This window comes from Syzygium oleosum, unplaced genomic scaffold (genome assembly GCF_021117445.2).
Source record: "Syzygium oleosum isolate NSW1041296 unplaced genomic scaffold, Sole_v2.1 Sole_v2.15, whole genome shotgun sequence".
Classification (NCBI taxonomy): domain Eukaryota; kingdom Viridiplantae; phylum Streptophyta; class Magnoliopsida; order Myrtales; family Myrtaceae; genus Syzygium; species Syzygium oleosum.
This window is the reverse complement of record NW_026607499.1, coordinates 54,831-78,946: the sequence shown is the minus strand read 5'-3', so window position 1 is coordinate 78,946 and position 24,116 is coordinate 54,831. Positions and strand designations below refer to the sequence as shown.

General features: G+C 38.0%; 4 protein-coding genes across 4 annotated transcripts in view; 3 read left to right on the top strand and 1 right to left on the bottom strand.

The window, feature by feature from the left end:
- LOC115663600 (uncharacterized) overlaps nt 1–24,116 on the bottom strand; it is a 48,134-nt gene that overhangs the window by 9,174 nt on the left and 14,844 nt on the right. The window lies entirely within an intron of this gene.
- The window catches only part of LOC115663750 (ankyrin repeat-containing protein At5g02620-like), a 45,837-nt gene that overhangs the window by 15,079 nt on the left and 6,642 nt on the right, over nt 1–24,116 (top strand). The gene's annotated exons all lie outside the window — the stretch shown is intronic.
- Nucleotides 5,516–10,507, top strand: LOC115662303 (ankyrin repeat-containing protein At5g02620-like). Its single transcript, XM_056318168.1, has 3 exons — nt 5,516–6,178; nt 7,231–7,739; nt 9,789–10,507. The coding sequence occupies exons 1-3, from the start codon at nt 5,542–5,544 to the stop codon at nt 10,464–10,466; spliced, it is 1,824 nt and encodes a 607-aa protein (XP_056174143.1). The 5' UTR covers nt 5,516–5,541; the 3' UTR covers nt 10,467–10,507.
- LOC115663749 (ankyrin repeat-containing protein At5g02620-like) lies at nt 12,238–17,008 on the top strand. The gene is made up of 3 exons (XM_030585729.2): nt 12,238–13,101; nt 13,610–14,118; nt 16,095–17,008. Exons 1-3 carry the CDS (start codon nt 12,495–12,497, stop codon nt 16,770–16,772), a joined length of 1,794 nt encoding a protein of 597 aa, XP_030441589.1. The 5' UTR covers nt 12,238–12,494; the 3' UTR covers nt 16,773–17,008.

Genomic DNA, 24,116 nt, shown 5'->3' with positions numbered 1-24,116 from the left:
ATTGTTCCTGAGAAAGATCATTCAGATACTCAACCTTCCACTTCAAGTATTAGGTTGGTTGTTGTTCATAACGCCCCTTCAGTTCAGCCGGCTATTGAACAACCAACTATTGAAGTTCCACAACTTACTGATAATGATCCGGTAGATCCAATTGTTCAACAATTGCCAGAAGCTGTTGAACAACCAGTTGAACAACACGCTCTTCCAGAGAATGTTGATACAACATTAAGAAGATCTACTAGAATGAGGAAATCAGCAATTCCTAGTGATTATATTGTGTATGTAGCTACAAGAGTCTGACTACAATATTGGAGCTGAGAATGATCCTGAAACGTTTTCACAAGCCATGAGTAGTGATGAATCCAATTTGTGGTACAATGCCATGAAGGATGAGATGAGTTCTATGGCATCAAACGAAGTCTGGGATTTGGTTGAGTTGTCTAATGGTGCGAAGGCCATTGGTTGTAAATGGGTCTTCAAAACTAAGAAGGACACGTTGGGCAACATTGAGAGATATAAAGCTAGACTCGTTGCCAAAGGATTTACTCAAAAAGAAGGAATCGATTACACGGAGACCTTTTCTCCTGTATCTAAGAAAGATTCTCTTCGTATTGTTCTAGCTTTGGTTGCCCATTTTGATATGGAATTACATCAAATGGATGTGAAAACGGCGTTCCTCAATGGGGAACTAGAGGAAGAGGTTTACATGAAACAACATGAAGAATTCTCCTCTAGTAAAGGTGAGCATTTGGTGTACAAGCTTAAGAAATCTATATATGGCTTGAAACAAGCATCCCGCCAATGGTACTTAAGATTCCATGATGTCATCTCTTCATTCGGCTTTGTAGAGAATATCATGGATCAATGCATATACCAGAAAGTCAGTGGAAGCAAAATTTGTTTTCTTATGCTATATGTGGATGATATTCTACTTGCAACCAATGATAAGGGATTGTTGCATGAGGTGAAACAATTCCTCTCTAAGAGTTTTGACATGAAGGATATGGGTGAGGCATCTTATGTCATTGGCATTAAGATCCATAGAGATAGAACTCGAGGAGTTTTAGGACTATCTCAAGAAACCTATATCAATAAGGTCTTGGAGAGATTTCAGATGAAAGATTGTTCACCAAGTGTAGCACCCATTGTGAAGGGTGATAGGTTCAATTTGAACCAGTGCCCGAAGAACGATCTAGAAAGGGAACAAATAAAGAACATCACATATGCTTCTGCTGTTGGAAGCTTGATGTATGCTCAGGTTTGCACTCGACCTGACATCGCTTTTGCTGTGGGAATGTTGGGAAGATATCAGAGTAATCCAGGGATAGACCACTGGAAAGCTGCAAAGAAAGTGATGAGATACCTTCAAGGTACTAAAGGCTACATGCTTATGTATAGACAAACTGACGACTTGGAAGTATTTGGTTATTCGGATGCGGATTACGCTGGTTGCATTGATTCTCTAAAATCAACATCAGGATACATTTTTATGTTAGCTGGCGGAGACGTGTCATGGAGGAGTGCAAAGCAAACTTTGACTGCTACTTCCACTATGGAGGCTGAGTTCGTTTCTTGTTTTGAGGCTACCTCGCATGGTGTATGGTTGAAGAGTTTCATTTCAGGGCTTAGAATTGTTGATTCTATTTCTAGGCCATTAAGAATATATTGTGACAATTCAGCTGTGGTTTTTACAACTAAAAATGCTAGAAGTGGCAGTCGAAGTAAGCACATCGACATTAAGTATTTAGCCATAAAGGAACGTGTTAAGGAGAATAAAGTGGTCATTGAACACGTTCGCACTGAATTGATGATAGCTGATCGTTTAACTAAAGGCATGCCACCAATGAAGTATAAGGATCATGTTGCTAGTATGGGAATAATTCCCATAATGTGATTTATTGTCGTACGAACGACTTTTGTTGTTTGAAACTCTTACTCAATTGTAATGTTATTCTCAATTTCTGGTGTACACATTCAGTTGTTTATGAGAATAACAATTGTCCTTGGTTTTGGAATAAACATAGGGTTTATTCATTAAGATGTGTTGTCACGTATGGGTTAACATTAAAAGAATAAGATGCATTGTAATACATGGAAGATATTACTCGCTCTTAGAGGACATGTCGCCATGATTCATGTGTCTTGTTTCTTTTCTTAAGCATAAGGTTTTCGTGGATTTGGTTGGGTAATCTGTATGATGAAAATGTTGAGATCAAGTGGGAGAATGTTATATTTATAATGTGATCCCACATTTAGGTTTGACCCACGTTTTCTCTTTTAAATGACGGCTATCCACTGGCGGTTTTTCCACGCTTCGTACCCCTTCGGTGACAACCGCCCTCTTCGGTAACCGCCTTGATGAGAAGCGGTTTAAAAAGATGAACGTTCATTCCATAAGGGTAGACACAAGGTCTAACGCAAACCCTCTCATTCGATAATACACCATCAGTACGCGAGGGAATTGGGTTAGTAGAGTGCGCCCGTAATCGCTCTCAAATTAACGTCGAACTACCGTGGATTTCCGACGAACGTAAAGTTGAACAATGGCTGGAGGTCAGTTTATTTTCGATCCTGTTTTCCGCATTTGATTCTAATTGTGCATGAATTTTGTTCTTCTATGCATGATTAGAATCCTTCAGTTTTAGTCTTACAGCATGTAGATCGAGAGACAAATGGAGAGGAGTGATCGGGCGGAAAAGTAGCTCTAAGTGCAAAAAAGATGAATCATGCACCGAGTAGATAATCTAGTGCGCGAACCAGATGGAGTTGTTCCTAATTGTCTTGAATATATTTAAAAGTATTTCCATCAATGGACATAGATTCCGTATCATTTTGATCGGCCAAGTCGATCACATGCTCATTCACAAAATGATGAGGAACTGGCCAGCCTTTACTTTAGAGTTATAGTGCCTCGTGCTGCTCTATTTAATTATTTTTTGCATTTCTCGGAACCCGGTGTGGGCATGAATGTGTTTGGTGCACGTGAGCTTGTCCAAAAAGGAACGGACGTGAAGAAAACGACGGTCGCAAACGTCTTGCACACACTGCGCTAAGTTTTCCCCTACCAATCCTTCAAAGAAATTACTTCATGACCGAAACAATCTGTGGTGTTTTCTAATTCAACGGCATTGTAGAAATGCCTTGTGGTAAGTTTTCATCCACGCAGGCAAAGTAAATTGCAACGACAAATATATATATATATATATATATATATATATATATATATATATTGAAACTTGTGCAGTAGCGTGTTATATTGTTTTTTCTTCTTTTTGATTTAATGTGAATTTAACCATTTCTTAAAACATGATCATCTTGATACACAGAATGAGTATAAATTATATGAGCTTGGGGGTTAAGCTATCATTCTTCTTACATGCGAATCTATGCTGCTTATTACCTATTTATGGTAGTCTAGGAAATTTGTTCACAGCAGATTGATGTAAGGCATCTTTAAGGGAGTAAAGTGAACTAAGGATAGGTCATTTGTGCTAGAATGTTTAAATGTCAAATCATGTCTTTATTTAACGGTTTAAATTTTTAAAAAAATTGACGGTGATCGTACAAAATCTCACACTTTGCTTGTGAATATGTCATTCATGTATGATGTCATCTCTCGGTCTTTTCACTTTTTTTGCTCTCACTTCAATCACACCATTAGTTCTCTATCTTTATATTATAATAATTGACAAAATGAACTAGTTGGATAAGTATAAGCTGTTGAATGTTGACATATTACAATTTTCCCATCTGGATGACGCCATCCTTGAAGGTTCCATAGGATGGTCACTTGTCACAAGTCGAAATAAAATAAGAAGATGTAGGAGATGCCTGGCCGATGATTTTTTTTTTCCGTACTTGCCCATCTTCCTTTCGGCCAGATTCGCCCCACTTTCTTATTTGAAATTTGCATTTGGGAGAACAGAAAAAATCAAAGGAATAGGCCAAGATGTCTTCTTGGAAACTATTCTCCAAACCTAGTAAAATCACATTTTATCTGAATATCGATGAACCATCCGTATGCATATAATTATCTACTTTTTGGTACCCTAGAGAAACTCAAAAAAACTTCCTTCCCGACATCATCCCTTTAGTTAAGTTCTTTTGAAAAGCTAAAAAAATGTCCACTTCGAAAACTCAAAAAGGAATTTCCTCCCCATCATCATTCCTTTGGAAAGCTAAAAAAAGACCACTTCGAAAGCTCAAAAGTAAATTTTGCTCCCCAGAAACATTTCTTTAGCCTGGACCTTTGGAAAGTTTAAAGAAGTCCTCTCATAAAACTTAAGAAATTTCCTCCCCAACCTCCTCCCTTTAGTTTAGTTCTCTTGGAAAGCTCCAAGAAATTTTCTCTCCAACATCCTCTCTTCAGTCCAGTCATCTTGGAAAGCTAAAAAAACTTTCTCGATCAAAGTGTGAGATTTTGGAAAGCTCAAAGAAGTTCTATTGGAAAGACATCCTCATTTTAGTTTAGTCATATTGGAAAGCTTAAAGAAATTTTGTCCCTGACATCTTCTCTTTAGTTCAGTCCTCTTGAAAATTCTAAAGAAATTTCTTCCAACATGCTATAGTCTAGTATTCTTCAAAAGCTCAAAAAATTTTCTCCCCAACATGCTCCATTTTAGTCCAGTCCTTTTGCGAAGAACATCCTCCCTTGGATTCAGTCCTCTTGGAAAGCTCAAAGAAATTTCATTGGAAAGACATCCTCACTTTAGTTCAGTCATATTGGAAAGCTCAAAGAAATTTTGTCCCTGACAATCTTCTCATTAGGTCAGTCCTCTTGAAAATTCCAAAGAAATTTCTTTCAACATCCTCCTTTTACTTTTTTTGCTCTCGCTCCAATCACCTCCCTTTCGAACACTATTAAGAGTACAATATCAGTCCTCGAATATTATTGATTCCTTAGAAGTTCCCTATCCGGATGATACCATCCTTGAAGGTTCCTCAGAATATTCACTTGGCTGAAGAACTATTGAAGATGGTCCTCATTGCTACCTACCCATGGGGGGGAAGGTTGTACAAGTTTAAAGGGGAAGACCAGATGGTCCCAAAGTCAAAATATTACATAAACAAAAAAGCTGAGGGGAGACCCGGCCGTTAGTCTTTTTTTATTGTAGATGGTTCGAAAGTCAAAATTGGAAAAGAAGCTGAGGGAGACTGGAAAAATGTGTCTCTTTTTTGTTTTGTACTTCTTTTTTCCATTCAACAAGAGTCGCCCCACGTCCATATAATAGATTGGCGGGCGGCACAACAACCCGATGTCCCTTTTTAAAAAACTATTTTTTAAATCTGATCAATTGACTTAGATTTTATCTGGATCATTGAGGGACTATAGACTTGCATATGATAATCTCCTTTCCAATACCCTTGAAAAGCTCAAAGAAGTTTCTTCTCCGTCATCCTCTTTAGACCAGTCCCTTTGAAAAAAGCTCAAATAATTTTTTCTCCAATTTCCTCCCTATAAAGCTCAAAGTAATTCCTTCCACTTGAACTCATTGCTTATATTTATAAGTTTACTTGCAACTATTGGCAGAGAGAGTGAGAATGCATCCTGAAGTGTATGAGGCTGCAAAGTCAGGAGATTTTGATCACTTGAAGAAAATAATTTCAGGAAATGAAGAGGACCTTTTGCACCAAACAACGCCAGAGGAGGACCTTTTGCACCAAACAACGCCAGAGGAGAACAACATTCTTCACGTTGCGGCCCAATACAAGCAGGTAAAGTTGATTAAAGATCTTCTTCAATGTCCATTAGGACCGTTCCTTCTTTGGCAGGGTAACAAAAAAGGAGACACTCCCCTACACATAGCTGCTAAAGTAGGCATTTGTGAAGCAATTCGAGTTTTCACTAATCTGACGAAATCACTTGATTGGGTTGTTGAGAACGGACAAGTTGACGCATGCAAAGAGCTACTTCGAAAGCCAAATTCATATAAGGATACAGCTCTACACTATGCAGTAAGAGGAGGCCATCATTCGGTGGTGCAGTTGCTGATTGAAGAAGATCCTCAACTGTGCAATATAACTAATGCTGCTGACGAGTCCCCGCTTTATCTTGCAGTAGATCGAGGACTTTCTCGTATCACTGAGCTGATTTTAGGTGCTTTCTCGTTGTCATCCTCTCATAAGGGCCCTAAGGGATTGACAGCTCTGCATGTCATACTCGATCGCTCAAGAACCAGTAAGCATCACAAGATTCTAAGCCTTACTTTTATTTTGGTGAAAGGTCATACTTTTCCCCAAGGACATGCCTCTTGACCAGTTAAATGCGAGGGTTATATTTCGAAAAGATTCTTGCTTTTATTCTCGTTACATTCTCTTTATTGTTTTATTCTTTGACTATTAAATAAGTTCAAATCGGTCCGTCTTCTCATAGTACGCGGACTAAGAAAAGAATATTAGAGTTTCTACAGAGTATCATAGGAACAGGATTTTCAGATGAGCTGACTGCATTTTGGATTTAGTATCCATTTGGCAAAATCGCTGTTTTTATAAAGTATTTTTTGCACATACTAATTTCTTTATATTCGTTTGTCTAGATCCTGTTCTCTTCCTTTTTTCTGATTTTTACCACTTTTCTTCGAATTCCACCGGCATCATCATCATCATCAACCCTGCTTACAATGGAAGCGGCAGCGACCACCATCACCTTCACACAGCGACCACTTCCCTTTTCTCTCTCATCCAGTGCAATGTGTGTTCTTCTTTGTTTCGACATTTTCTCCGTATGATTTATTTGCTTTTGAGTTATCAATTTGACAGGGCACATTGCAGTGTATTTCCAAAACATCAGGGTATTCATGCAAAATCTTTTAACCCTCGAGGGTAAATTATGACGACTTGAAAAACCGGGGGTGCAATGATTTTACCATTGAAAATGTAGAAGGTGTTAAGTCTCATTCAATATTGAAATCTTATTCTAGCCTTGACAGAGCAGCTAACTTGCTGGAAATAGGAGAAGCTTCTTCTCAATCAACTTTACGAATTTCTGACAGTTTCACTTATCACTAAGAAAAACTCTACAAATTTCTGCATTATGCCAGATTGAAGGTAGTTAGATTCTACATGTGTTGCACAAGATCACTAGAGAAACTTCGGAATAACCTTGACATATTCGTTCCTAGTACAGAGAAAAACCGGAACACTTAAAAGGGATGAAATGCAATTTTAATATCTACGTCAAGATGTTAAAAGTAGTCCAAATCATGACATGTTCCTATTTAATTTGCAAAGGTTGGTTGAAAATCTTGGAGAAGAGACCAGAAGTGATCAGAGAAGGAGATGATTTGGGGTGGACTCCTCTTCATTATGCGGCTTGCTATGGCAAAGTCGAAGTAGTTCGACTGCTCTTGCAACATGATACTTCTGTGGTGTACGTCTTAGACAAAGAGGGGGAATCCGCCCTTCATATTGCAGCGTTTATGGGCCACGTCGATGTCATTGACGAGCTTGTTAGATCCCGTCCTGATGCTTGTGACATAACAAACGTCAAAGGGCATACGGCTCTTCATGCAGCTATTATCGAAGGACAAGTAAATGTAGTCAAGTACATACTAGGGAAGCCAAACCTGGAGGATCTTGTCAACAAGCAAGACACCGATGGAAATACGCCTCTGCATATGGCTACGCTTCATAAAAAATACAACGTCATATACATACTCGCACAAGACAAGAGGGTGCACCGTTTGGCCACAAATAAGGATCATTTGACTGCCCTTGACATTTTTTGTGCTCATAAGGAGGTATGCTTGCTTGAACAATATAGAGCTCAATTTGTTCACTCGTAGAGTAATTTCTCCAGTATTACTTAGAAATTGTGGCCCAGGCGATACTCGTTTCAGGTGCAAACAAACAATCCAATTGATGCCTTGTTGTGTCAACTTTGTTTTGTTGGGATAAGTGCATTGAAAGTCCTAAAACTTGTCGTGAAAGTACAATGGAGTCCTAAAACTTTTAAAAAGTGAAATCAATAGAAGAACTTGATTGGACCAATTCGACAAAGTTTAGGATTTAATTGCACTTTTTGAAAGTTTTAAGACTCCATTGCACTTTCATGACAAGTTTTAGGACTTAATTGCACTTTTCGAAAGTTTTAGGACTCAATTGCACTTTTGTGACAGGTTTTAGGACATCCGATGCACTTATTGCTTGTTTTGCTTGTTCGATTGGCTACAATTTCAATTTTCGCAGTAAATAATAGTATAGATTGCTTTATTGAGCGTGACACACATTTGAAAAAGGGTCTCGGAGTGAAATGATTACATACTTCATATTTATCATTAAATAATAATAAAAAGTTGGGTGGAATTGAACTTTGTATAAATAATAAGGAAATTAGGTAGAATTGAATTTTGTGGTTGAGCCAAATTATCACAAAGCTTCATTCCATTCCACTTCACTTAACATTAATTAGCTCACTATTACATCAACTAGACAAAAATTAAAATACTTCTTTTCTCCCACAATCTTTCATTAATGTTCCCACAACAAAATATCAACATCATTTCTCATAGCTTACTAATTTGAATATAAATTGATATAATAGTCAATAGATCTAAATTCACGATTTGAAGTCTTCATGGTTCTTTCATATATATGAGTTGGTATATAATGCTTTTATTTATCATTGGCTAAACATGTAAAATATTTTTTTTTTCTTTTGAAAATACCATGTGTGAGCCAAAATGATTTAGTGGCAAAGTAAAATGTAAAATCTTTTAGACTATCGGAAAAAACTGATTTGGCCGTATTATGAGTATTGGAAAAGTAGCAAAGAAATTTGTAGCTAAAAAGTTGTATTCGATTTTTTTTTAATCTATAACATATTTATGAATTTGTATTGTCATAAAGAAATTTCATTTTACAATATTATTATCTTGCCAGTAGTTATTATTGCAAAAATGTTAAAACATAAGTCTTATAGATCCAATTAATACTTATATTCTTAAGCCATCTTGCTAATCCCCCCATATAAGAGCCCCAATTAAAATATGATTACATAAGAAAAACCAAATATCGTATTAATAGCCAACAGTTAAATGCATATAGTAAAATTATACAGTAGATAAAAACAAAATAAGAAGGTTTAGTTGAAGACAAATCACTTAGTAAAGTAACATTCGGTATTAGTTAACTATGTTGTTTGGTTGATGAATATATAGCATTTTTGTATTATCCTGTTGGATGATCATGTTATATCATCAAAACAAAATTTTTCAATAAGTATAAATTTAAAATCCATGCAACACGCAGGTCTTCAAACTAGTTCAAAAATAATTGTCTGTCTATGCAAAATATTTTTGATTGAAATCCTCTAAAGTTAGTGGGTAAGGCAAAGGGGAAGAAGAAAGGAAAGCAAAGCAAAAAGAAAAGAAAAATGGAGAATAAATCTGGAACTTCTAATGGCCCTTTGTATTGAGGTTTCAACCACTCAAAGGATAACTTCAAGGTGTAAAATTGGCAGCAACTGAAGAGCATCCCATCTAAAAGTCTATATGCGCCTCCCAACTTTGAAACAACTATCCTGCCACATTCATACAGAAGAAGCAGAATAGTTTGTACAATATTTAGCTAAAATTCTTCCGTTTCTTGAAACAGTTTTTGAGTAAAAGAGAGAACCTGCAATCTGCCCCTCCAGAACTGCGATTGTTTACACCAGGAAACTCTATTTGTTGGTTTAGGATTCGCCGGGAGTTCTATTTGTTGTAGATGGATTTTGAGTGTGTGAAGCGAGGGTCAGTATTTCGCAGGGAAAGACCACTTGTTAATTGATATATTCTGTACATTTGTAGATGGGCTACAGAGCTGCAAAAGTTCATCATCTCTTGGAAGGATCAAATGGAATCCCGTTTTGTCAAGACTGGGTTATTGAACGTGTTAAGAAGAGGTTAGACAATCGATTTGCCGAGGGTCAACCGGCCGTGTCCATGACCACAGGAAGTGATACCGTCAACCAAGAAAATTTTAATTCGTCAAAGAAAGGCTTTATCGACCTTCAACTATTAGTGGCAGGGCTGATAGCCACAGTGACCTTCTCCGCGGCCTTCACGATGCCGGGAGGTTGTAACAGCGACGGACCCAACCCTGGAATGGCGACTCTTGCTGGCAGGGCAGGTTTCAAAGCCTTTGTGATATCTAACACTACTGCATTCAGTTTCTCCATCCTGGCATTATTCTTACAGTATGATACTTCTTCATTGAGCTATTGCCAACAGGCAAGATACGCCCGCACCGCAGGACGTTGCATTTACGCTGCGATACTCGGGATGGTGCTAGCCTTTGGTTGTGGTACGTATGTGGTGTTGACCAGAACCATCGGGCTTGGAATCATCCCTTATGTCTTGTTTGGTTGTCTCATGATTATTTACGCTATTGGTGCTTTCCTTGACCCTCACACTCGTTTCAATCGGCTACGTCGCCCTCCCGGAAGATACCTACGAAACTTGTTGTTTGATTATGGAATACTCTAGGAAAGCTGCTAGTAAGTTGGGCCGGTTCTACAGTCCCATGTCTTTGTCCACATGAAATTGTCTTTTTGCTTCGTCAGTTCGAGCACTTTTATGTTAGCCGTCTGCTTTGAACCCTGTCAACGTCTCGCGCCGGCAAAATTGTCGCGATGGGATGATTTGCTAGATGATGAACTTGTCTAAACGACAGCCGATGCCGTCTTTGCCATGGACAAGGAACTAGATAATAGGATGAGTTTCAATCGCCCAAAGAAGGAGCATATCTAATTGTTTGCACGCTCCTCTGCATAGAAGTATTTACTGCTTTTTAGGATTTGTTTCATAAGATTTGATTGCTTTCTAGGATTTACCTTTATCAACAATATAGTTCATTCCTTTCCATTCAATAAAATTGCAGTTCATGAAAGTTTTGAGGACATATTGAAGTATACCAAATTGGCCGTGTGATGAAATCTCTCTGACTGCTAGGCTTATGCATAATCTCTCCAAAATTTGTGAAAGTCAAATTTCAGCACATCTTAAAATATATATATGTAAAATTTTAAAAAAAATGAGGGGCACGACAAATTTCGATAATCTAGTGAAGGAATGAAGCTCTGAATTCTAGATGTTCAAAAAGGCCATTTTCTGTGCAAACCAAGTCGCAATTTCATTTGATTGAATCATGCTAACGCTGGTCCTGTCATTCCTAATTTTGTCTTCACAAGATTGCCTTGGAATATTTTCGCCTTCAGGATTCTATTTGATAAGGGAGGATTGAGAACACGCCATCAGGTCCTATTTTTTCTAACTACGTACGATTCATTCGAATGCTAACATAAGCTGTTGTGTTTAATGCAGATGACAAAAACCCAATAGCATGGCGGAGACTAATCACTTTCAATTTTTAATTTTTTTATGACATGAATGACAAGAGTAAGAGCCAAAATTTAAGTGTTAATATAAATTCGCGAGTGGAGGAATAGAAACTTAAAAGGAAGATGCGATTTTGGCTTTTTTAAAACTATTCTATAAACCTGACAAATTGACTTGAATATTATCCAAACAAATTAATGGATCATCCACATGTACATAATAGTTTGCTTTCCAGTGCTCTTAGGAAGTACTCGAAAGCTCAAAGAAATATCCTCCCCTCCTCTCGGAACCCTCAAATAAATGTTGCGGGGGCTTTTTGAGGGGCACGTGGCGCGCGGCACATATGTGATGGTGCAAAAGTGGGGATAAGAAGGGGTACAGCATGGAGAACAGTATCTTGATCATCATTTGATCTTTTTTTAGCTTTTATTATCTTATCATGTTACTCTTCCGCGTAGTTTCCATGTCCCCACTTTTGCATGCAGTATTTTATGAGAAATATGATAAAGATAGTCAGTCATTCAATAATTGTAAATCTTTTAAATTTGTATAAATTACTGTAATTTTTTTATGAACATTACAAGAAAACACATACGATTTACGATCATTTCTAGAAAATCATAGAAGCAGAGACGATCATTGCGCGGCTCAAATTGATGGTCTGACCTAAAGTTTTACCTAAGTCTGTCCATCATAAAAGTTTACATATAAAAATCTTCGCGTGAGACCGGGCTTGGCTTGGGTCCACACGTGTAACATGACAAGAATTCATGACTCACGAGGAAATAGACCCATGAAGAGTGAAAGGAGTAAGCCAAGGACTTGTCAGTCAAAAAAAAAAAAAAAACAGGAAACGACAGCTTAGAATGATTGAGGCTTATAGCACGATCACTCCTTCCAATTGGATCCCCTATCGTCATTGCTTTCAATAATTGAGTTCAGTGGGATCCGGTTGTCCAAGACAAATGAATGAAATCTTCCGTGTGGAATTGTTATTGACTTGGACGAAAAGTGGAAGACCACATGGTGTTCAGAAATATAAAATAAAAGAAGCTGCAGGTGAGTCCAGAATATCAATGTAGTCAAAGAATTCCTCCCAATTTGAACGCGTTGCTGGTATCGATAAGTTCACTCATAACTACTCCGTGTCCTGGGAGCGGTGGAGGACGAGTGAGAATGCATCCTAAAGTGTACGAGGCTGCAAAGTCAGGAGACTTTGAGAACCTGATGACAATAATTTCAGGAAATGGAGAGGATCTTTTCCACCAAACAACGCCAAAGCACAACAACATTCTCCACGTTGCGGCTCAGTATGAGCAGGTAAATTTCATCGAAGATCTCCTTCATTGTCCATCAGGGCCCCCACTTCTTTGGGAGGGTAACTACAAAGGAGACACTCCCCTGCACGTTGCTGCTAAAGTGGGAAGCTGTGGAGCGGTTCGCGTGTTCACTAATCTGGCGAAGTCAATGCAATGGGTTGTTCAAAAAGGACAAGTCGACTTGTGCAAAGAGCTACTTCGAAAGCCGAATTTGCATAAGGATACTGTGCTGCACTATGCAGTAAGAGGAGGCCATGATGGGGTGGTGAAGTTGCTGATTGAAGAAGATCCTCAATTGTGTGATATTACTAATGCTGCTGATGAGTCCCCGCTTTATCTTGCAGCAAATCGGGGACTTTCTCATACTATTGAGCTAATTTTAGGTGCTTTCTCGTTGTCATCCTCTCATAAGGGCCCTAAGGGATTAACAGCTCTTCATGCGACAATTTTTCGTCCCCCAACCAGTAAGTATCACAAGTTTCTAAATCTAGTGAAACAAATTTGAACAAAAGTTCTATCCCTCCCTCCCTCCCTCCAAGGCTTCTCTTAGGTGAGAGTGCTCGTGTTAGCAGTGATGGCTGTCCTCTATCCTAGTAATTTTTCCTTTAAATATATATTTATTTATTCATTACTTTTATTTTGGTGAAAGGTCTTTCTTTTTTTCAAGGACATGCCTCTTGACCACTTAAGACACGAGGGTAATATTTTGAAAAGATTTGAGTAGTATTCTCGCTGTTCTCTTTGTCCTTTTGTTCATTGACTGTTAAATAAGTTCAAACCGGTTCGTCTTCTCTTAGCATGCTGACCAAGAAAAGAAGATTAGAGTTTGTACATAGTATCATAGCAACGAGATTTTGAAAAAAGCCAGCTATGTTTTTTATTATATATCCATGCGGGAAAATCAGTGTGTTAAGGTGGTATTTTTCTTAATGTCTTTCTAAATCATGGCATATTCCTATTTTATTTGAAAAGGTTGGTGGAAAATCCTGGAGAAGAGACCGGAAGTGATCAGAGAAGGAGATGATTTGGGGTGGACTCCTCTTCATTATGTCGCTTGCTTTGGCGAAGTCGAAGCAGTTCGATTGCTCCTGCAACACGATACTTCCGTGGCATACGACTTAGACAAAGGGGGGGAATCTGCTCTCCATATTGCAGCGTTTCGAGGCCACGTCAATGTCATTGACGAGCTTATTAGATCCTGTCCTGATGCTTGTGACATAATAAGCACCAAGGGGCAAACGGCTCTTCATGCTGCCGTTGTGGGTGGACGAGTAAACGTAGTCAAGTACATATTAGGGATGCCAAACCTGAAGGATCTTATCAACGAACAAGACATCAATGGAAACACGGCTCTACATTTGGCTGCGTTCCATAAAAAATACAACATCATACACATGCTTGCACGGGACAAGAGGGTAGACAGTTTGGCCACAAATAAGGATCATATGACCGCCCTTGACATTTTTGCTGCTCACGATGAGGTATGCTTGCTTGAACACTATAGAGCTCCATTTGTTCGCAAAGTAACTGCTTTAGCATCGTTTAGAAACTGTGGCCCAGGTAATGATCATTTCAGGTGCGAACAAACAATCCAATTTGAAGTCTTTTTGCGTCAGCTTTGTTTTGCTTATTCGATTGTTTAAGCAAATTGACTATATTTTCAATTTTTGTAGCAAATAGTAGCATTAATTGCTTTATTGAGAGTGACAACATTTAAAAGGGGCTCGGGGTGAAGTGATTTCTTACCATATATCTATATATAATAAGAAAGCTGGGCAGTATTTTCTTTTATAAGCAAAGAGTGGAGTGGCCGTTGAAAGATGGAGGCAAAGGGTTTTGATCTTACTTGTTTTGAATTCTGTAGAAAGCCGTATTCAATGAAGATCGTATGTACGGTTTGGAGGGAGCTCTTTCTTTTTGTGGTTGAGCCACGTTTAAACAAAGCCTCATTCCCTCCCACTTCACTTAACATTAATCAGCACACTTTCTACTATATTAATTAAACCAAAAAAGGCTTTTTGGTCCTACTTAATCTATCATTAATGTTCTGATAACAAAATATCAACATCAATACACATGGAGCATAAATTTAAATGTAATTTGAAATAATATTGAGGAAATCTAAATTCATTATTTGAAGTTTTACGGTTCTTTCATATATATGAGTTGGTATATAGTGTTTTTATTTATTATTAACTAAATGTATAGGGTCATATCTTCTTCTTCCTTTGAAAATACCAATTTATCTATAAATTGGATATGTGAACTAAAATGATTTAGTGACCAAGTAAAATGTAAAAATTTGTTAGACTATTGAAAGAATTGGTTAAGCCATATCTATGACTATTGCCAAAGTAGCAAAATTTGTACCTGAAAAATTGTTCAAATTTTTACTTTTAATCTATGACATAGTTATGAATTTGCTTTGTGATATAGATATTTCATTTTACAAAATGATCATCTTTCCAATCGTTATGATTGCACAAATGTTAAAAATAGAAATCTTTATAGATCCCTTTAATACATATAAAAGCTCCACTTAAAATCTGATTACACAATATCATCTTAATAGCCAACAGTTAACTGCATATAGTAAAATTAGTTTAAAAGAATTTTAAGTTTGAACTTTTTTGTTTAATTAACAGTTATACAATAACAAACTATTGAAATAACAAGATATAGTCTCGAACAAATCGCTTAGTAGAGTAATATTCAATATTAGTTAATTTTATGGTTTGGTTGATAAATGCATATAATTTGCGTAAGATATAACGTGCAAAGTTTTTAAATATTGTGTTGTATGATCATGTTATCTCATCAAAACAAAATTTTTCCACAATTATAAATCTCAAATCTGTGCAACATGGGTGTCTTCAAATAGTTCAAGAGTAATTCTGTGTCTTATTTTTCTTGAAAACAATGCAAAACATTTAGGATAGGGATAAGGATAGGTAAAAGGGAAAAACGAAAGAAAAGAAAAAGGGATAGGTGTTAACTATTCAAAGGCTAACTTTAAGATGTAATTAATGGTAACTTTAAAGGGTACCAATCCAAAATTTTATATGCACCTTCTGACTTTAAAGCAACAATTCTTCCAAAGTCATATGAAAGAGTCAAAATATCTTGTACAATATAGCTAAATTCCTTCTTTTTTTCTTTTTTGGCCCCTTTCCAATGGTTTTTGAGGTAAAAGAGAGAACCCGCGCCCTGCCCCAACTGAGAAAATGACTTCAAACGATACCTGAAACTGTAATTGCTTACTCCAGAAAACTCTATTTATTGGTTTTGTCTACCTGCTACCTTATCTAAAAGAGATGAATTGAATGAATTCTCCATAATGTTTTTGGACTTGCCGGGGGTTCTATTTGTTAGCATTTTTGAGTGTGTAAAGTGAGGGTATGGAAGTATTTCGCTGGGAAAGACCACTAGTCAATTGATATTTTCTGTACAATTTTAGGTCGGCTACAGAGCTGGAAAAGTTCTTCAGGTGTTGAAAGGATCTCATGGAATCCAGTGTTTTCAAGACTGGGTTACTGAATATGTTAAGAAGAGGTTAGACAAGCAATTTGTTGAGGGTCAACCAGCTGTGACTATAACCACAGGAATGAATATCGCCAGCCGAGAAAATTTCGATTCATCAAAAAGAAGCCTTATCGACCTTCAACTACTAGTGGCCGTGCTCATAGCCACAGTGACCTTTGCCGCAGCCTTCACAATGCCCGGGGGTTATTCCAACGACGGACCGGACCAAGGAATGCCAGTTCTTGCTAGCAGGCCAGCTTTCAAAGCCTTTGTGATATTTAACACTACTGCGTTCTGTTTCTCCATCCTGGCATTATTTTTACTATATGATCCTTCTTTCTGGGGCGCTCGCCAACAGGCGAGATACACCGCCGCTGCAGGATGTTATATTTACGTAGCGATATGCGGGTTGGTGCTAGCCTTTGCTTGTGGTACGTATGTTGTATTGACCAGAACCACCGGGCTCGGAATCGTTCTTTTTGTAGTGTTTGGATGTCTCCTGACTTTGCACCGCGTCGGTGTTTTCCTTGACCCCGAGGTTGGATTCTGGTTGCCACGGAGCTCTCCCAGAAGATACGTCCGAAACTTACTATTTGATTATGGGATAATCTAGGAAAGCTGCTAACAAGTTGAGACTATTCGAGTATGTGAAGGATGTACAACTCGATTGCATCACAGTTAACCAAATGAAAGTCGAGAGGGTTAGCAGTTGCTGAGCAATTGCGTTTGAACTGCCAAGTTGGTATTTGTTTGGTGATAATCGTTAGGTTGCAAGGAAAGTGTTGGATTTTTAGGTACTCTTATATAAACAAAGCTCTTCGTAGCATGGATGAGTTTAGTTTGTTTTAACCGTTGATTGCCATTACTTCAATTTCCGTGAATTCCTTGAACATTCTTCAACATCAAATTGATTTGTAAGTTACCTACTTGTTTTAAATTTTACCGACACCATACTAAATCTACCAATGTTAAATTGATTAGTAAGTTAACAACTTCTAAATTTTACATGTGAATGGAGGAAGAGGTGAATAAGTTACCAACATGGTAACGAATAAATATACCAATGACAAAATTAGTAAGTTACCAACTCCTTTTTAATTTTCTAAGTGGGCACGATTAAAAGTAAGTTTTACAAGTAGGTGTGGATAGAGGTTAATACACCGCGGAAAGCTTGCCCAAGAATGTGATGCTTACTAGCATGTAGATGAAGTTGCCGTTCAATTGGGACTTGCCTTCGGCTTTCTGTGCGTCGCTCTTTAATGGAATAGGCGCGCATAACTGCAGGAAGTACCATAACATTTTTAGCATCTATTGAGAGCAAGAGTCATGGCTGATGCAAGATCCTTCCCTTCCGATAATTCAAAAAGTTTCATAAGCCTTCATAGAAATGAGAATGTCATCTTTCAGTGTTATCTAACAACTTTCAAGTCAATCCAGTAAGTAACACTATTAAATAATTAGGTACACAAAGGCCAAGAATGTATCACCATATCAACCTATAAAAATTCAAGCGCCCACTCACGCCAAATACAATCATTTCACTGCGTCTTTCGTTTTCACGCGTGGAATATATGCATCACTCGCAAATGGAAGAAGAGGAGCAGTGATCGATCCTCGAACAACCTAACCAGTCTTTAATACAAAACCTGAACCCAGGTCCAACTACGAGAAGCAGTTCCTATTGCCACGTTCTTCGCTGAAGCTGCATCATCCACCAAGTAAGGTACTACATGTTTTTACATGTTGGCGAGAGAGATGTGAAGATGGTTCCCAAAGACGTTGATGAATTTAACTTTCCCAACTTTGTCCAAGGTCTTCAATCCAATCAAGTCCTCGATATAAAGCTCGGACTGCGGGAAATGCATCAGTTAGATACATTCCTCTGTTTTTTCCATTGGATTAATGGTAAAGAGGTTGCAAATTCTAGCATCGAGTAAGGGCAAAAGCATGTTAGGAGGAAATTAGTACACGATTGACGCAATTTGTTGAGTCCTCTAATTCAACGGCATTGTATAAATAGCCTAGGTAAGTTTTTGTTCAATAGAGGATCTGGAGGACATAGTTATTGCGATGACAAATATACATTGAAACTTGTGCATCCATGTGTTCCTTTCTTATTTAATGTGACTTCCACCATTTCTTAACTCATGATTGTCTTGATTTCTCGGAATGACTTCAAATAATACGAGCTCATGGATTAAGCTACCGTTTATCTCTACATATGAATTTTTATATCTGGATGACACTATTCTTGAACGTTCCTGTTCACACCCAAAAAGGACGAATCTTTCGTTATAATCGACCACTGACAGACTTTTAAGTTGATAGTAGAAAAGTTTGGTAAATAGCAAAAGTTATCGATGAAAAAAATAGTTGATAACTTCAAGAATATCGACGACCAAAGAAATTATCGACAACAAACATTAATTATCTAGAGTTGAAGTCATCGACATCGATGTGTAACTACCAAATAGCGATATTTTTGAATATGTAAGCTCTGAAGTTATCGACATCAACGTGTAACTGTCAAATAGCGATAGTTTTGTAAGCTATTTTGACAACTTGAAGAGCATTACAACTTGTCAAGGAAGTTATCTATAGCAAACATCAGTCATCTGAGGTGAAGTTATCGATATCGATGTGTAATTGCCAAATAGCAATAGTTTCGGATATTGAAGTTCTATTAGACAAGTGTTGCTTGATAATAGGAAACGCAAAGTTAACTTCTTGTGGATCTTGTAACCATTGGAAAGTTGTTTATTTAATTGAAATTGTGTAACCTCTATTTGTAACCATCAATTGTAGGATTTAAATAGCCACATCGTACTCTTTGTAAGGAGCCCCAATCAATGAAAAAAAATTGTTACCTTTCAATTATCGTACTTTAGTCGTAGTTTCATATATCTCATCGTTAATTAAATTCCGGCGTATATCTTAACTGTAGTTTTTAAATCTTCATTATCAATTAAATTCCGGCGTTGTATCTTTATGCTATCGCACTTTATCGTCGATCAAATTCCGGCAAAGCTTTTATGTCGTCAGGCTTCATCATTGATTAAATTTCGTGGAAGAACATATGTTCTTTGTTGTTGACACCTAAATTTTGACTATCCATTTAAGGTTTAATTGCGTAGAAAATTAGGGATTAATTTTTAACCCCTAAACAAAAATTATTCTCATTAAATCGCATAGTATGTAGACACTAGGTGCATTTGCATTAATAGAATTTAGCATAACATAAAATTAAAAAATAAACAAACCAAAAAACAAAAATAAGAAAAAGGAAAAGACAAAAGGGGAGCCCTTCCCATGGACCAACACGGAGAGACAGACGAGAGGGAGAGCAGGAGAGAGAGCGTCAAAATCCATCCCGCACGCCGGAATAGCCATTGTCTTTGTCGGAGATCCACCCGCCAGTCGCCGTTTGCCATCACAGTGGAAACCCGAACCAGGTAACCCCGGAACACCCTGTTCTTCCCCTGCTTTGGTTGAGTCGAAGTGCTGAGACTCCTCCGACAAAACTGTTCGAAACCGAGGCTATTTTGTGGCTAGTGAGGTTCATTCAGAGTGTAACACACCATGTCTAAGTCGAACGCTACATAAAAACCGAACTGGACGCCTCTACTCTAGTCGCATAGCACCCGTTCGATAAAATGCCTTAATGAAATAGTATTGGCTTGAAACGTCGAACCTGTTAGTGTCGTCTTTCTACTGTTTCATCACAAACTGAGATGAATTCGTTGGGAAGCATGGTTTTTTATAGATTTACACATCACGTTTGTGCCAAAAATCACGTTCAAGACCGGTCTTAAGCCTCTGATCGACCCCGCCTATCACCAGTTCGACAAAATGTCTAAATGAAGCTCCTGATCTATTTTTTGCGAAACCGACACCCCAAAGCTCTGTTATATGCTTGATTGGTTCTAATATAGTTACTGACTTCAATCTTTCTTTGTTTTTCATGTGTTTTTATGGCATATTCCGTTGTTCCCCGACGTCGGCCATGTATGAGCATATGAGTCAGAGCCACTATTTGTTTTCCGGTGATGCCTTGGGTTGAAGTCCCACCGTGTCAGTTTTCTATGCCATTGTTTGTGCGTGTGTGCCTGTTTGTTCAGACTTAGCGTCTGTCGTTGGGGCCGAAAGTTTGATCGCCGAGAAACGAAAGTGCGTCGCGGATGTTAGCGATTTAGCGGCCGGTGGGGGCTGATTTAGGGACTTTGGGTCGGTGATGGTGGTGTTGCGATTTCGGTCCGAGCAGATTCGTCGTCGACGCCAGTTGAAGAAGCCGATTTTGGTTCGGTGTTGGGGTCGCCGGCGACTCACCGAGAAGAAGACGTTCTCAGTAAGGGCTCTCGGAGAGTACGTGGGGAAGAAGACCAAAATAAGAATTAGTAAAACAAAAGAGGATGAAGACAAAGATGGGTCAAACCTGGTTGACTAGGCCCGTAGGCCTGGTTGTAGATTCCACCGGAGGAGGCTGGTTGATTTGGGCTGGAATGAAGTGGGCCTAATTATCGGGCCAAAATTTTTGCAATTCAATACAATTTTAGATGGGGAAAATTGACTGGGCCTTAAGCCCGGTTCATTTTCGGACCCAACCCGGACCTTTGTGGTCCGGGTCAGATTGCAAATCGGAACCCGGTCCGAAGTCCTATTTTTCAGATTAAAATTTTTTATTAAAAAATTCAGAAAAATTAGGAAAGGTTTAGAAATTAGTTTTTGGGGTTAATTTCATTAGATCTTAGTGTTAATTTTATTCTAGACTTAGTATAAAAAATAAAAATAAAAATGTGAAAACCTTCGAAAGTTGTGTCCAAAAACTGAACAAGCTATTAGGGCTTTACCATAGGACTTTTGATCGCCTTTTTTCTTTTCCAGAGACGATACTAGGTCTCTGATTGTTTATTTCTATTATGATTATTTGATTGCGCATTTTAATAAATTGATTGTTATTTTCCATTTTTAGCATGGTTAGGATGAACTCTAGGATTTTTGATAGGCTGTCATGGCACGTTAGATAGCAAGTGGTCAAGTTTAGATACCGAAATGGCACTAGTTAGGTGACTAGTGTAATCAAGTCCCCGAATCTATGGTTGCGTACATATCAAAAGACACTTCCACGTTTTGATTAGAGTTTCTAGCCAACCCTTGATAATGGTTGTTAGCGATTCCTATTGAATTCATAGATTAGAAAAACCACGTGGCACAAGATATGAGGCTGGGGAGCGCCTCCGTCCTTGGATAGATGAGCCTTTTGGTTTGTCTTTCGAACAAACCAACTGATCTTCACGTCCATTGACAAATACCTTTGGACCTATACTTATACATACATTCTCCCCTCGATCGGGACGGGTAGGTCGCAACGCTTGTGTTCCATTGATACAATCCCTGTTCGGAATCGCCACAGAACTCGTATCTTCTTAATAAAATTGAAAAATGAATTCCGGTGAAAGATATTTCGTCGACGATACAAATTTGACGAAACAGTTCCTTAGTATATTTACTTGGCTGAAGAAATTTCGAAGATGGCTATACTCGCTACCTCCCCCTGCGCCCTTGGGGAAGGCGTGTAGATTTAACGTTACCATGTTCCAGGAAGCATCATGTACGCGCAGTGGTTTTGATTTTGAAGTGAAGCGGAAGACCAGATGGTTCCAAATAAAAAAAGAAGTTGCGGATACTTCTCATTCTTTCCTTTCAACAAGAGTCGCCCCACTCTATTATCATAGATTTGCCGGTGGGAAAACGGGAAATTCAAAGGAACATACCAATTTGACTTTTCAGAGATTATTATCTAAACATGATAAATTCACTTAGATTTTATTTTAACCATCGATGGACTATCCACATGCATATATGCCGACATCTATGTTTTCGCCCAAAAATCAGTCGTGCGTTTCCTAAACATTAGGAACCTGGTTCATCAATGACGGCCTAATTTAAACCCTAACCAAAAACATCTTCGTCACATGAACTCCCATTCGCGGCTCTCATTTTGCTTCAAAATAGTGGACACCCTCTATTCACCCACTTTGCTTCACATTTTTCACATTATTAACCTTTCAAATTTGCCCATATAGGTTGGTTATTAAAAGAGGATAGATTGTGCACACATTTGAACCTATTTTTTGGGTATACCGATTGGGAAGTTTCGTTAAGATTATTTATATATATGGGTGTATATATTTTGCGTCGTACTGATAATTTAAACATTTAAAATAAATGACTTCTCACATAACTCCGAATCCACAAGTGGTCTTAATCTTATCACACGTAAGAACATTTTCTTTTTGTAGGAAGATGCCTGTCTTTTGCTTAATGGCAGTAATAACAACATGAATTTCGATAAAAAAAAAAATAACAACATGAACTAGCTCCAAATTTTTATTTTTCGTAAAATTCCAAATAAGAGTCCGAAGTTGAACCATTTTCTCAAAAGATGACCCAAAATGGACGTTGTGTTAAATAAGAATCCGAAGTGCCTAGTTTAGTCTCAAATAAGGGTCCCAAACTCCAAATCTTATTCAAAGTCAGGGGCATTTTCGTCTAAGCACTTTTTTTCTTTATTTTTCCTGTTCATTCCTCATTTTCACTTTCTCTTTATTTTGTTTTCTTTTTTTCTCCTTTTTCTTTCTTCATCTTCCTCACACCACCGTCTTCGACACCTTCTTCTGTTCATTCGCCACACTTCCAGCAATGTGAACTTGGCAAACTCACGAAACGAAGCTTGATTAAGAAACCTCGCCTCACAATCATGAGCAGGGACCAAATTCTCCTGTCCACGCTTCCTCACATATCCTTGTGCGCCAATACCGCTACCACTAATGCTACAATGACCATTTTGATAATCATAGCTGTAACTAGGGTTTTGGCGGATACTGTAATTCCCTTTGTCGTCGTCATCATCATTGCTGAATCCGCCGCCGCCACCGCAAGTTGCGCCTGGTGACGGGGTTGGGCCGGTTGGGAAGTGCCTGGCCGTGAGAGGATCTTTTGAAGCGCTTCCTCTGGTAGGGATCCGCCATGGACGAGCTCACAGGATCGCCTTCTGCATCGTCCATTGTTTCTTACCACGATGAAGAAAGAAAAAGGAGAGAAAAAAGAAAAAGAAAACAAAACAAAGAGAAAGTGAAAATGAAGAAAGAAAAAGAAAAATAAAGAAAAAAGGTGTTTGGACAAAATTGCCCCTGACTGTGAAGAAGATTTGGAATTCGGGTCCTTATTTGAAACTAAGTTAGGCACTTCAGATCATTATTTGAAACAATTTCCATTTTGGATCCTCTTTTAAGAAAATAGCTCCCCTGCATGCCTTTATTTGGAATTTTTCCAAAATTTTATGACGATGGCGAGGGACAGGTTGATTGATTGAAAACTTCCATGGCTATTCCTTCTATAAGCCACTCTTACACTTAAAAATTTTTATTTCCTATAATTACGCGACTGAAAATGCCATGTGGGAAATAGTTTTCCTAATGAATTGGTAATTTTCTGATTTTTCTTATCATTTTCCAAGTTATATGGAAATGAAAAGGAAAACTAATTGGTTATCAAAAAAAAAAAGGAAAACTAATTGACAAAATATTGTACCCGTAAAGGCGCAAGTTTCATTGTCAAATAATCGATTCAATCCAGCGGCATGCCTAATTTAAACAAGAACACCTACCGTAAGACGGGGCAATAAATTCTAAGTTTAAGCCACTCAGATTGAAGGAAATCACTTGTCCTAAAGGTCACATCATACTTCTATCATCGTTTAATGAAGGTATAACACTATATATCGGTTACTAATCACCTAACCAACAAAATATACACTATAATATTGGCTTCTAGCGGCTACGCGATTTCTAGGAAGTTGCCGGTTTTACTCTTTTTTATATTTTATGAGGTTAATTTATAGAGAGGTTATTGAGATTCTTTCATATTATGGTTCCGATCCGTTCACCCAGATCAATTA